This window comes from Passer domesticus, chromosome 5 (genome assembly GCF_036417665.1).
Source record: "Passer domesticus isolate bPasDom1 chromosome 5, bPasDom1.hap1, whole genome shotgun sequence".
NCBI lineage: Eukaryota > Metazoa > Chordata > Aves > Passeriformes > Passeridae > Passer > Passer domesticus.
The window spans coordinates 21,102,174-21,117,309 of NC_087478.1; the positions used below are offsets into that span (position 1 = coordinate 21,102,174).

The window sequence follows — 15,136 nt, forward strand, 5'->3', positions numbered from 1 at the left end:
TATCAGGCTTCAAGGAACAGATTGTTTCACTGTGTGTCTCTAATTTTTTTCATTTTGGAATTTATGCTAATGCCAGATCTTCATGACGTGTGAGATCATAATTTCTTTTTGAAATGGACGTGCTTGAGCCCCATTACATTCACACTGGCTTCTTTGCCTCTGTGTTTTCCACTCTCTCAGCCCCAGATTTTCCTACAGGTGAGAATTATTTCCCTTGGAGGGACTGGAGTACAAAAGTGACACTGCTGGAAAAGGGTGTAAGCTCATAGCAAAATAGCTGTTTATTATAGCTGGGAGGGAAAAAAATGGGCTCTAGTGGTTGTGATTAGGCTGGAAAACTAGGAAGACAGAGAGAAAAAAGAAATTTACCTGTGTCTAGCAAAATTTGTCAAGGCAAATCAGACCTTCTCAAATAGATTCCTACTAACCTACTGTGTACAGGTTGTGACTTTCCAGAAATGAAGAAACTAATTCCATGAGCTATAAGAATTCCATTCCATAAGAGGGTTCCCCCCCTCCCCCGACTTGTTTTGGCTTCAAAAAGAAAGAATGCAATTTGAAGTTGGAGGGGAGGCAGACATGATGTGGCCAAATATTGTGAGAACACTTCTCTTTTTTCTTGTGCCTTTGAAACCCTATTCCATCAAAGCACAAACCTGTGAGAAGTGGATGGTCAGGCATGGGCCTTGCTGCAGTGAAGTAGTGAAAACTGAGGCTGAAACCTATGATACCTCAGACCTAGGGCAGCAGTGGGGCCTTTGTTTCTGTTTCTAATCCCAACAAGACAATATTGCTCCTCTCCTCCCCAGCTGTGCTTTGTTTATGCTTCAGAATGAGAGAGAAAGGAGTTTAACTTTGCTAAATTCATCTTGAAGTAAGCATTTACCACAGACAATTTCATCCTGTCTGAAATTACTCACATTATCCTAGGACATAGCAAAGAATTGTAAAGCCAGGTAAAGCATTGTGATAAAACATTGCTAACAAGTTTTGTCAACTGATTTTTGAAGTCCAATGATTTTTTGAAGTCTTTAGCTGATTTGTTGTTGTACTGATAGTGGTGAGTTTTTATGAATTTGGTTCACCACTTACTCCTGATCCTTGAAAAGCTTTTCCATAGGTATTAAATCTCTACATCACAATCACTAAAAAGTTGGTGATAGTAAATGACTTGTTTCCTTTTTTTTTAACTCTCAACTCTTCTATCATTCTGAGGACTAATCAAGTTTTCCCTGTCACATATGACTTACAGCTTTGTAAAGAAAAAAGCTTAACCTGATGTTGTTTATTAATGTCTTACTTTTTGCCAGAGATACATAACATCTTCTCCACACTTGACCCAGTTTGAATAGGCAGGCTATATGTCTTTTGAGTCTGTGGCTTGGATTATAAGAAAAAAATTAATTAGAATATGGCCTTTGTCTGAGAGAGGAACTGACACGCATTTATTAAAATCTGTAATCCATCACAGTTGAAGATTATGGAAGATTTTTTATGATTCTTATTTTTTTTCTAGATCAGAACCAATATGTGTGAGTAAAGAGATTATCTTAAGCACTTATGTTTTAAATAACTTGTCAGCATGCTAAGATGATGAATGTGATTACAAACATCTCCGAAAGAAAACTTTGAATGACAGCTGATTCCTTGGATTACAATTTTAAAATGTCTGCAAAAAATTTAGGTTGAAAGGAACAGTTATGTCAAGATGGGATTTTAGAAAGGAGGATTCATTTTTTGGTTTTGGTCCATAGATGCTTGAAAAAACATAACAGAATTAATTGGTCAAAAAATTACTTTGTATATACAACTATATCAAACTGTAAATACATTAGCAGAAGTTAACTTTATGCTTGTTATTTGATATATGAGACAACAAGCCAGTTTTCCAGAAGAAAAGGCTGAATGAGTAGCACGTGAGATGCTAATGTGGTGAAGTGCAGAAGTATAGTATCTGCTAATAAGGTTATGGAATATGGTTTGCAATTGGCCATAAAATCACAATTAACCTTTCTGGTATGTGCACCCCTAGAGATTAGGATATCAAAAAATTTTTGTATATTTTTGAATAAGTAGGGGGAAGTACGTAATATTGCTGTCCTTGTAGTCCCGATGTGCAAATGGAGTCTGTCAGCAAATCTGAGTGCTTTAGAAGAAATAGTAAGGAACCCTCAGGACACCTGAGAAAGAAAATAATCCATTTTGCAAAGCACAACCATTACACAACTTTGTATGCATCAAATTTATGCCTGAACACTGTGAAAAACATATATGTGTAATGCTTTAAAAAAGTGCATCACTTGGGGCAATGCACCTATTATGTACATTTTAAACTCCTGTCAACCCCTAAACTTTCCAATTTAAAATAGTTCTAGATCCTATTTGTTCACAGCAGTTAACTCCACAAGTTATACATTGCATTTTTGCTTGCACTTAGGAGTCCTATCCCAGTCCTGTTCTTCCTGAACTTCAGAATTACCAATTATGCAACCATAGCAAGAACCACAGGATTAAAAAAAAAAGGGTAAAGCCTGAATAAAGATGTTTTAGCCCAGAAAAGTAGGTTCCCTCTGAATTTTTTAATGAACTAATTATATCTTTGAACTAAATAAATGAATACTGGTATCTGCAGGCACATGGCTGGCACCCCTGGCCCAAGGCTGAGCTACCTGCACAGATCCTGAGAAACTTGCTGGAGAGAGTGAGAACGAGCAGCTGACAGGAGTTAGGAAGAGTGCCATAAATTCTTGTGGTGCTACACAAGCAGTTCATGGGAAGCTATGTGAGGGAAGGCCAAGCTCTGGGGAAGACTTTTTGGAAAGAAAAGCTTGTGAACTAAGAAGTACCAGGGAAGTTGATAACACTGTTGTGGCTGAGATGATCTAAGCAGCAGCATCTGAGGTTTCACATTTGGGTATGGGGTGGCAACCTACCCATGAAAGTAATTAGGTAGGAACTTTTTTACCTGCAAAGAGATAGACAAGGTTGGAGAAGCAGAGGCACTAAGGAGAACAGGGACTCCTTAAGGAATAGGAACAAGGAGAGAAGAGGAGTGAAAGGTGCTTGCATGTGTATGTCCTGGCTGCTGGCCAGTACCTTCACCCATTCATGCCCTGTGTCTGACCATGGCCCTCGTCCTGCCCCCTTCTTAAATCCTAGTCCTATTCTCTGTGTCATGAATCCTATTTCTCCCATCCTGTGTGTGTGTATGCACGTGTGTCTCCCTGTGTGGAACATGTGCACTGCACATTCCCAGGGCCATTGGGCTGACAGGGCAATCATCCTGCATACAGCTCTGGTGGATGGGGAAAGGGAAACCTCCAGGGTCCTGATTAAAATGGATGCAACGCTCCATAACCCCTGGGACTGCACTGCTGTGGCTACAAACAGAAGTGGTCAAAGGTAAAAGAGAATTCAAACACTCTACTATTTTAACACAGTTTTACAAACACCCCTATGTTACACGATCTAGATGACGTTCAGTAGTCCCTTCCAACCTTACATCGGCCCTGTGATTTGGTGATACATTATTTTGTCTATATGATTATTTTTCTTGTAATAAAAGAGGATAAGAGCATAGAAATACCTCCTTCACTGCTAGCTATTTTGACATTCTGTGCCAGTCCATCTCCTTGTCTAGGACCTTCATGCTCATTTCATGTATCAATAGTAAGAGGATTCTTTAAAGATTCTGCTGTTTAGATTCCTCTAAATCTCAATTTATTTTGGCTTTGTTGCAGCTCCACCACTCCTCAGTCCCACACTGCTGAGGGGTCTAGATCTATCTGCTGACACAATGAACTCCCTTACATATGGCTTCTCTAGCAATCAGTCTCCAAGGCTCACATCAGGCCTGTCTTTTGCCATGCTTAGATTTCATCTCAGATAGGGTCCATTATTTTCTGTGCATTCTACTCCAGAACAGTATTTCTGCTTTTAATATTTTTATATATATACTGTATAAAGTGAGAAAATAGTTGGTCTTGCTGCCTACGCTTGTTTTAAATGAACATTTTACTCCAGGCTCCTCCAGCCCCTCAGTGGCACAGCCTTCAGTACAATCAGTATCTTTTTTTCCCAGTTCTGAAGGTTACAGAAAATGGTTGAGGTCAATTTGAAACATTTTGGTTTTGTTCTTGCAGAGACCGTTTGCTTTACTGCTCCCAAAGTTTGGCTGCTGCTTTGCCAAAGGAGGCAGCAAAGGGCTCAGCAGCTGAATCGATGATCTGAAGCCAAGCCAGCACAGAGGTGTCTTGGGAGGGGGTCAGCTGAGAAAATTGGGACACCTGGGACAGTCAGACTGGGAGATGTGGGAGGAAACTCTAAAAAAGGAGCTAATGTGGACATGTACGTATGGGTAGGAACAGAGATTAAAAAACACAAAAGTTTTCTATAAATGTTTCCTGAACTCGTGGATTCCATAGGAAGAGCAGCTCTCTGCAGATCAGCCTTAAGTCCTTGTTCTTGTAAGTAAAAGCTCTCCTGCATGACAGTGCAGACTGTTTACTCTACGTGGAAGACTATTAAGCACAGACTGGAATATTTATATTTATTTTTGCAAGACCAGGGTAAAAACAATTTAACAATGCCAAGTACAGTGTTAGTCTCATAAAAAGTTTTCATTTCAAAACAAATGATTTCTAGTTCCCACAAAAAGTTAAAATCACATGCAGCTATATGAAGGTAAATTGCTTAAGATGCACAATTGTATATCAGAAGACTTTGTTAAAGTAAAAACATACTGACTACATCATTTTAACAAGGCAATTACACAGAACTAGAAAACTGACTCTGTAGTAAAATATAAAAATCTACAATTATAAATATAAATTTGGTCCATGGATCACTACAGAAGTAGCAGTATTTACAGTAAGTATCAGATTACTATTCTAAATGTCTAATTGAAGTCTTAAAATGTTGAATGTTATGTAGAACAGTATCTTATTTACATTCTACTATATTAAAAGTTGCATTTCTAGCAAATGTAAATTGTTATAAATACAGCGAATAAACCAAATACTAAACCCATGACATGTTTGTAATTGAGAATTCCCTAACATCTATAAATATGGTAATTTTAAGTTAAAAGTAAAGCCGGATAAATCAAAAAACCTAATACTGAAAAAAACATACCACAATTCAATTATTAGAAACACTGTAAAAGTCAATCAAGTTAGTCCAGCTGTAACAATGTATTACAAGAAATCTTTCAAGAAAAGGCACACATTGTTAATGATAAAAGTTCCACAGTAAAGTCGTAGATAACAGAAATGACCTGGTTTGAGCAATGGTTGGGGTCTGATTTTATACATAGTGACTGCACAGATTTTCCCCACCCAAAGTATAAAACTGAAAATAATAAAGGTAAACTCCAGGTGTGATTGGTGTGATGCTGTGATGTGTATGTTTGATTTGATGTGCTAATTAAACTAAGGATTCTAAACTTTCAGCTGCATTTCCATCAGGTAAAGCTGAGCCATTACTGTCCATAGATGCTGAAGGGTTTTCTTCTTGTCTTGTGCTGACAAGGCTGAGAATAGCTTTGTACAGAAACTGGTACTGTTCCTGGAGAAAAAAAGAGGGTACACTCAGGATGTTGGCAAAAATAGTTATTTTGTTGCTCAAAATTAATTAACAGCTGATGTGTCAGTCTGTAAATGTACTGTGCTCCAGAATTTTCTGTGTTACTTAGCAGCTTTATCATTTTCTGACTAATGGCTCCCCCTGTACACAATGTAAAGCACAACAATAGGGAGCATAGTAAAGGTAGGGGAGAAAACTGTATTTTAAAAGAAATATAATATGCTGACTCAGACCCTTGTTAAAGTCAATTGCAAATTTGGGGACAGGGTTAGGGTTACTATTTGTCTGTTGGCTTTTTTCTCATTTTTTTGTCATCTGAATTCTTTCCAGGAAGATTTCTTTTTCTACAGCACCTCTGGAAAAAAGTTTTGATAAATTCATGCAGAAACTAAGATGCAAAATAGTTCAGTACTGTTGCCCTAAGATCTAATGTCACACATAGGGGAACAAAGTGCACATTTTGCTTATTACTTACAATGTCTGTGAAGATTCCAGGCCTCATCAGATTTATCATCTTTGCTACATGGTAAACATCCACTGAATTCTCATTTTCCAGTTGATGCATCAGAGTTGTCAATGCACAGAAAGTGCCTGCTGTCACCCCTCCATGCCTTTGTAAAGTAAAACAAAACAAAACAAAACTCTAGAAACTGGGCCAGGTTTTACAGCTGTAAAAAATACAAATTCTGGGGCAAACTGGTAAGATCAATCTCTGTCATGTGATATTTACGATATCTGAAACAGGTCTCCCCAGCACTGGCTTAAAAAAACTTTCACAGCACCTAGCTACAACTTCTTAGAGTTATTTCTCTTAAATCCTCTAATAACGAAATGCTGAAGGCTTTGGGTCCTTCAGTGTTTCAACATTTTGTTATTTTTTGCCATTATTGAAAATCTGGAGAACAGTATGGTGCCTCATCTAAACAGGTATTTCTTTCAGTAAAAGGCAATGAAATCTTAACTGGCTTCCCCTCTAGTGACCTCCCTGATAGCCATCTAGAGTATCAAAATGATAAAACTGAAATGAAGTATGATAAAGTAAAAAATGTTTCTCTTGTTGATGCAGCTGGAACAGAAGCATCACTACTACTGTTAAATGCAGACTTTGTGCCTTGTTTCAGCTGCTTTCACACAGCGAAAGGATGGTTCTACAGAAAAACATCAAAACAAACAGAAAAGTGCAGTTCTTACTCATCATGTACAATCATGGGTCCATCACGGTTGGAAGCTTCCTCTTTGATGATGCTGATCAGTTCAAAAGTTTTACTAATGGGACTATCAGGATTTGGCCACTTTGGACACTGAAAATGCCTCACTTCAAGTACATAGTCATCCTAAATGATTAAAAAAAAAAAAACCAACACAAAAACAAACAAACAAAAAAACCCCCATAAATCAGTTTTGTAAAAGGTTGATTTTCTTTATTCTTTCCCTTCGCCTTGTTCCAGCTCCAGCCTCCAGATGCAGAACCCCACTGCTGTGGAGGTTGGATTACCCTATTTGCTGTGTCATCGTATTACCCACAGACATTACTCCCTCCATGGGTGTTTCTAGGGCATGGATATTTTATCAGTAATTTAGCATTGAAAATGTAAAAAATGTGGGTATTACCTTTAAAAAAATCAAGTCCTGAGATATGTTTATGACAGTGTTACCTGTGTAGCTTCTAAAATAAAGTCTTGGATTATGAGCTTCTCCTCGTTAGACAGACACTTGTGTTCTTCAGCAATCATAGTGACTTTGAAACTCTCACAGTTTATAGGCTCATCTTTGTTTGGCCAGTACACAAATTCATCTTCAGCCTTCAGGAAAAAACCCAAAATTTGAGTCATAAAAGTAAATAATGTTAAAATACAACAATATAAATTAAAATACAAAAATACAAATAATCTTAAAATACAAAATCCAACATAATAAATAATGTGTCAAATATAATGAGTTCAGCCATATAGATTTAAATTGACAAATCAAATTTTGAGTGGGATAACAAGGAACCTGCAGTGCTGCATAGTGCCACACATCCAGCCTGTCCTTTGGGTTGTGCTGTACCGAACATAGCCTATGGTCATGTGATAAATTTAGCTGGTGTGTTCTAATGTGTGTGTGGTCTTGGGATTATGTGAAAGTGCAGAAAAAAGTTAATGGCCGCATCCTTTCTGTCTGACAGTAGAAATTAAGAGAGTTTTTTTTTTTTAAAGAAAATCCTATAATAGTTTGAATAACCAAAATGGTCAGATGGATAGGGAATCCTCCTTGTCATGTGTCCTGCCTGCCTGTTGTGTGTGTTTCAGGGATGGTGGGCTGGCTTGCAGTTGTGGTGGATGCAGAGCTCAGAGAGGCCATGGCTGTGTGCTGGGTGGGTACCATTGCTGCCTGGTCAAGCTGCCAGGGCTTCAGTGCTCTTACTCCCTCCTGCAGGAACTGATGCCCCATGCCCTGTGTGCCCCCCTGCTGGCAGTGCTCCTGGCCACTCCTGCTCCCCACGGGCCTCTCTCATGTGTGAGGAATGCTTGGCCACTGGGGCTCCTGGCCCTGCCCAGGTCCCACCAGCTGCTGCTGTGAGAAATGACCTCACACTTCTGCCCTTACCTAATAATGACTAAGAAGCCATATTGCAACTAAAAAAGTTATGGAGCAAAAGCTAACCTTGCATAACGGTTACTTCTGCTGTTTGCCTCCTCGTATAAATCGTAAAGGACTGATTCAATACATTTTCATTCCAATCACAATCTGCCTAGACAAGGATTTCTAGATTTCTGCTAGATGACTTCAGGATTTTACACTCAGCTTGGTATTATTAATTTTAACTGTTTTTTGCATATTCCAAAATGGTAATACTAATAAAGTCCGTACATAAATTCATTACAATCAGCCACAGAACTCACCATGTTCTGACTATCAGGAAGCATGACTATTAACTGGGCATTATGGTCCCATATCATTCTCCAGAAATCCTTGATAGTGTGTAGTAAGGGATGCTGAGTAATAATGAATTCATTGCTTTGATAATAACCCTGCCAAAAAAAAAAAGTACAGATATGGAATTGCTGCCCAACTATTAATGCTTAAAGGAAGATCCTAGTGGACAGAGTGAGAACCTAGAAAATGCATTGCCACTTGTTCCTTTTTTTGGCTTCCTGCAAATATTAGAAAAATATAAAACTTGCACTTAAATATTTTCCATGTGAAAAGAATAGACTTAATTGCATTGAAAAAAATATTAAGACTTAAAAAAATTGATAAAAAGGAGAAAAGAGATCAGAGAAGACTCAAACAGCCAACTCAGAATAAAAATATATTATCCATAATTCCAGAGGAGGTGACTACCTGACCAAATAAAAGAATATTTGAAAGATCTGCAAAATCCCAAGCAGTTTCTTAATTTGTACACATATCTCAGATCAGTCTCTTACCGTGAAAGAGTTCCTATGCAGTAATGCACCTAGTAGGTCATGTAAACATACCACAGCACAGAGATTTGCCATCTCTTCCCTGAATGTCCAAGAGGCATTTACTCTTCCCACTCAGCTATTCAAGGGGGAGAGTTGAAAAAAATCCAGAGAGCAAAAAGATAATGGAAAGCTGATGAACTATGTGATCTTAGGCTATGCCACCTACAAAAGCACTGTAAGATGAGCATGTAGGAAGACAAACACAACTTTTAAAAGCAAACTTGTTAGTTAACACATTTAGACATTTAGTTAATCTCAAATAATCTTTCCATAAAGCATTTAGCTTTACCAGGTTTTAAAACTATGATGTGATTTCTGTTTCTACAGATTGTTAAAATAAAATGCACTTAACCAATCTTAAAAGCAGTAATAATGGTAATAGTACTTCCTGAGGGAAGTAACTCTTTAAGGCAGAGTGAATTACCAAAGAAAGAAGCTTTCAAAATCAGGATTGTGCCACCCTAAATTAACCAAATGGCAGCTCTGAAAACAGCTGTTCATTGTTTTTCACCAATATATTAACTGACTTACCATAATATAGGAAGCATTGATGTAGTCTGTGCCTTCACCAGATAGTGATGAGATACCCACTCTAGATCTTTCCACTGTAAAAAAAGTTATGAATTCACATGCATGTTGCAATGACTCTTATAAAATTATAGCAATTATCTCACATCTCACACATCTTACAACACTGTGTTCCATCAATTGGGACAGAGTGCTATCCAGCCATCTATTTTGTTTTTCTATGTGTAATTCGTAATTCACTTCTTCGCTGTAATGTTCTTTACAGAGCATTGCTCCAAACTGTGGGAGCTCAGTACATGTGCCGGGGTCGGCACAAACTAATGCTGATGTCCTCAGTTCTTGTTGAGGATTTGAAGAAGCTTACCAGGAATGATAGATGATGTTCGGTTCTTTTCTCTGTTACACTGTTTGAGTGCAGTTGAATAATCACATTGCTGTGTGTTAGACTGGCTCAGTAACTGAAACAATGAAGTTAAAAAAAAGTCAGGTAACTGCAGAAAAGCCATTCATTCATAAGCTGCATTAAACAAAAGGGTGCATATATTGCAGGTTTGCTGTCTCACTTAACTTTAGTTTTCTAGTTATCTGTCTAAACTACTTAGCAAGCCACCGGAATATTTTTTCTTCACTCTTCTTAGCAGTTCAAAATATTCTTGAACCCTAGATCAATCACCATATCTTTGAAGGTGACATATCTGCCAGAATGGTATATTTCCAGACTGCTGTTTTACCTTTGAGATCTTCCTGCAAAGGCATGTAGTTAAATTGTCCAAAATCTACTTACTGTCCTATTTCTCATAATTTCTTTTTTGTGTATTTTTTGGGCAGATTCCTTGTTTAAGAGTATGCAAATAATTCTGTTCCAATTGACTGCATTAATTTGATAAATTTAATCTTAATTTAGGCTCAGCATTTAAATTTTAGGTAGAGAAAACTGATGAAAGTTGTGTTAAGATACTTACTTTTAAGTCATTCACATTTACAAACCTAAAGATCTTCACACTACTATCTCAGAGAGCTCACCTTGAATTGTTTTTCCAGTCTGGTCTTTCCTGTTGGTCCAGGTATCAAGAGAGCATTAACATAGGCATGAATGTGAGTCTCAGGGACTTCTGTTTCTTTACTGAGTATCGCTTCGACCAACGCATCATGAATGAAGATGTACTGCTCCTAGGAAAACACAACCAAACATCTGAGCTCTCACGATTTTCAGATTCCCCTGGATACCTCTGGGTAAGCTGTCACTTCTGATGTGGTCAGTATTTTTTCACAGGGGTTTTCTCAAATGTGATGCTCTGTAGCGAAGGCTGTCCCTCTGCAGTTACAGTACACGCATTACAAGCACAATTGGACAATTACACTTGCAGTACCTACATACATATATATATATGTATAATTTAATACCAAATCCTCAATACCCGTGATATCTCACATTAACAGAATTGAGGTAAAAATGCAAGCACAGCCTTGAGTAAAATTTTCAAGCCAGTCCTACCCCTGGTTCCTACTGCTATTCTCTATTTTCCCTCTCACATCCTTTGGAACAAGCGCCTTAGCTGTTGATTAACTTTTTTCCTATTGAAAGGCACTGGGGAATCTAACCACCTGTTCTTGAAACCTGAAATAGACTTTCAAATGCCCTGCTGTTGCACTTATTGTTTTCTCTTGGTCTTTCAATATTCTATATATAATCTTCAGCTTGAAGCACCTATATACAATTTTCTGTCTGAAATAGCTTTTTTAGCATATTTTATTGCCTAATATAAACTGTTTGATGAGGTTCAGTGCAGATCTGAATGCCTGACAATGGTGCTTCTTCACAAAGCTCCGTGACAAAAATATGAGTCCTGCCAAGAAAGCACTGCTGTAGGAAGCATGATTTATACAGGCCTCCTTCTGAGTCCTCCTTAATAAACAGACAAGAGCCCAAGGAAAGGTAATTTCTAATGCACTGCTCTCAGTGTGCCTAGAAGGATGTCTCTATAAAACCAAGGGAAGCAAAAGAGAAAATCTAGTCTGGTGGCTGGTTTCTGTCTGTCTGGTGGTGCCAGAAAGAGGATTGCTTTATCTCTTCTCCTGCAAACAGAAAGTTTGTAATAGTTTCATGCTATTTATATTTTATTCTTACCTCAGTCTGCACCAAGTAGTTCCTTTGGGTACGTATGTGTTTCAAGAATCCAAATATGTTGACTGTCCCTTCATGCTGAATTTGCTGCAGCATGCTGTCTAACACTATGTATGTGCCTGTCCTTCCAACACCAGCACTATAAAACAAAAAAATGGTCTTGAGCCTGAAATAAAACTCTAATGTAAAAACCTTTTTCATCTACATAGCTTTTTCAACAAACTTTTGCATATGGAAGCTTTTTCTTTACAAATGAATTTATTATATGATATACTTTTTTAAAGGTTCAAGGCTGATAGCCATCTTTTTCTCTGTACAAGAAGAGACGTAAAGATCATTTTCTCAAATGGTTTTTAAATTGTTGGCTGAAATAGAACTAAGGGATTTCCTGAAGATCTGCAATTTTCAGCATTCTGATATTCCTTAGGATACTTTGCCAGTTACATCTAGATAAGGTGGTATATGTCAGCACTTGGGCACAGTTAATATGTTCAAATTCTTCTATGCTGAAACCCCACTTTAAAGCAAAAGTTGCATTATGCAACCCACTACAGTACAGGAGATTTCAAAGATAAACCCCAGGAAATGGCAGAACTGTTGAGAGTATATCTGTAAAAGAAAAAAACCTTAGTGCTCCTTAGACAAAGTTAAGATGGCAAGCAATTTTTGAAAACCTTTTTAAAAATAGGAAATGGAGAAGAAAGTGTTAATCAACTCATTCCTGTTATGAACTTGGATTAACGTAGCATAAAACCAGATGTATCATAAAAAACCCTTTTTCTTTTGTAAAATATCTGGGTAGGAAGTACAAGGTCAAGAGGTCAGTTTTTGTTTTCTAGTGATATATGGGAAATAGTCCATTGTAATTCCCCTCTAAGATATGAAGGAACATTATGTATACTGTACATGTAACTTGAGAGCAGCACTGTGCTGGGTCTGCATGGTCCCCTGTGGGCAGATCCAGCTCAGTCCAAACATGCTAATTCAGTCATGTCATTTCTGCCACAGAGGGGGCACACAGCACTGGTAGAGTGAGATCAGATTGCTGTAATAAACTGTCTAAATAAGTATAATATGAAACTCAAAGGTCCAGGTTGTTAATACCCTGTTAGACACAAAGAAGTACAAAGATTACCAGACACCACCTCTACTTGTTATGAAAAATAAAACATGAAAAGTACCAAACAAAAATAGCTACAATAAGTTTTATGAATCTCATAATTTGTGTCTTCCATATAGCCTGTAAATATAAATAACATTTATATTTCAAATATGAGATGATTCCTTTGAAATTCCATAGTGCATGTGGACAGTTTAGCTAAAAACTGTACAAAACTACCTACAGACAGAGGTGAATTATACCTGTGACCCAAGGGAGAGGTCTGACTGAAGCCACACAACTTACCACTGTTCACTTCTTAAAAACTCAATTTAATTGATTCCTAATGTATTGCCAATATCTCAGCAATTTCAGACTTGAACTTTTGAATTTCCCAAGAACAGCCAGGATGTAAATAGCAGTAGAACAACAAGATATGGAATTTTCATTTTCCAAGCTAAAAACAGATGTCAGTCAGATTAGATCATCCCACAAATAAAATATCTTCATTTGCAGCATTTGTGAGGTGACTTTACCTGTTGGCTTTCTCAGTGTCAGCTCCAGAAGGACAGAATTCATGAGGAGGTTCTCTTTCCAAATGTTCCATCAAAGGTGAGGTACTACAGTGGAAAACCAGAACCTGCTTTACAATATTTTACAATAACCCAGTCCTTCATGGGCATTGTGAAGTCATTCCAGGCCCTACAAGCCCTTTTCAACCAATTTTCCCTGAGCTGCCAGTTTTAGAGAGCACTGACAGAACACCTGCCTGCACACTGCGGCACATGCAGACCTCAACCGTTCCCCAGAACGCTCCTCCATTGCAAGTGACTGCTAGAGCCCAGAGAATGTTAAAAACAGCAGAGTTGTAGTTCAGCCAGGAATAGAGTGAGTCTTCTCTTGTGCACAGAGCTCCTCTTAGGATTACAGAGTATCCCTGCACCAAAGAAAGCATGAGCCAAAAGCATCCTAACAATATATTTGCAGAAATGAAACAATTATCCCCACACGTGTATCTGGTAAGTTCATAGCATTCAAGATAGCAGTATAGAAATGCGAAAAAAAAAATAGAAGTAAAAGCAGTTTAGCCAAAAAGAATAAAGAAAAAGAACATAGTGCAGAGCAGCAGCATCATCTTGTTTATGGAGATTTACAGACTTACAGAAGTGGCACAATTGATTAGTTGGCCTTATGAAGGAGAGAAATATCAGATAAGAATATCAGCTAAGAAGTTAATCTTACTCCATCAGGAATCGCTAAATGCAAGAGTGAAATTTTGCTTAACCCACCACTGAAAAATTCTTTCTTCTTCTGCAAAACAAAAGTGGAGTGAACCTTACAGCACTAGAAAGCACACCTGCAATGAACCACAACAGGCCCGACAGCGTGGCGCTTGGCATGCGACGCCTTCCGCACGAAGGTGAGAACGGGCAGGGTATATTCTGGAACACCCATGTCAGGCCACTGGGTATAATGGTACTGAGTCACTATGCGCCCACTGGACCTCCCTTTCTGGGAGCCCTGCAACAAAAAAATAATTCCACATGTAAGCAGCCCAGATCTTCCTTCATTTTATTTCCATACCTGACAGTTGTTGAACTAGTACTATCCCTATTTAGTTCAAAGCATGCCATCTGGCTCTAGTATTCCAGCCTTGAAAGAAAAGGGGAAGGACCGGTGCTCCTCTCTTACCAGCTTGCCCACAGAGTGGAAAAATGACCTGACACTGTCTCAGAAAGCCATAGAGAAATATTAAGAGCACTGGAGGGTAACAAATTACTGCTGCTCTGAAGAGTCACCAGCTCTTCCTGCCACTTTGCTCCTCTGTTGAGTGAACAGAAAGAGCAGGATTCATCTCACCCAGCTTTAGTGATCTACAAGGTAAGTAGCCTTGTGTAGGCTGCTTTTCTAAGCTCCCTTCCTCCATGGCAACTCAGAGGAAGGGATGCCTTCAGAAAGGAGGTAATATCATTCAGAGATTGGTTCCTAAAATAGGCAGAATAAACTAATTGATAGTAAATACTGAACATTATGTACTAATTATGCAGGAAGGGTGAGAGGCTAGATGTCTCAGACATTTATGTGGCTGGAATAAATTAAGTTTTCAGAATTCTCCTCAAAGTAGCTAACATCACTCTGCTGAGATGAGATCATGCTGGTTCTGGTTACAATAAAACAAAGTGTGTATTCACCTGTCTTTAAAAAGGAAAATGGAGAGATGAAGTGGGTAATTTAACTCATACCACATCTTCTTCAAGTGGCTCTCTTTCTGAAAATGTATCTTCCTGCTACCCAGGCAGGCAAAGTCCACATCAGCTCTCCAATGTGATCACTGCTTTTTCCCTGATG

The 15,136-nt window shown here is 38.2% G+C and overlaps 1 protein-coding gene across 9 annotated transcripts in view; it reads right to left on the minus strand.

Moving 5' to 3' along the window:
* Nucleotides 1–4,535: 4,535 nt before the first annotated feature.
* PTPRZ1 (protein tyrosine phosphatase receptor type Z1) overlaps nt 4,536–15,136 on the minus strand; it is a 131,155-nt gene continuing 120,554 nt past the window's right edge. For 5 of the 9 annotated variants that reach the window (XM_064422276.1, XM_064422274.1, XM_064422273.1 and 2 more), the window contains 11 exons: nt 14,145–14,308; nt 13,324–13,407; nt 11,692–11,827; nt 10,587–10,733; nt 9,928–10,021; nt 9,567–9,640; nt 8,469–8,597; nt 7,239–7,385; nt 6,775–6,917; nt 6,059–6,194; nt 4,536–5,565 (listed from right to left, as the gene is read on the minus strand). In XM_064422276.1, the coding sequence (XP_064278346.1) occupies nt 5,425–5,565; nt 6,059–6,194; nt 6,775–6,917; nt 7,239–7,385; nt 8,469–8,597; nt 9,567–9,640; nt 9,928–10,021; nt 10,587–10,733; nt 11,692–11,827; nt 13,324–13,407; nt 14,145–14,308 (1,395 nt within the window). In that variant the 3' untranslated portion in view covers nt 4,536–5,424. The remainder of the gene's footprint in view (nt 5,566–6,058; nt 6,195–6,774; nt 6,918–7,238; nt 7,386–8,468; nt 8,598–9,566; nt 9,641–9,927; nt 10,022–10,586; nt 10,734–11,691; nt 11,828–13,323; nt 13,408–14,144; nt 14,309–15,136) is intronic. The other 4 variants (XM_064422275.1, XM_064422277.1, XM_064422281.1 and 1 more) reach the window with 1 other exon arrangement.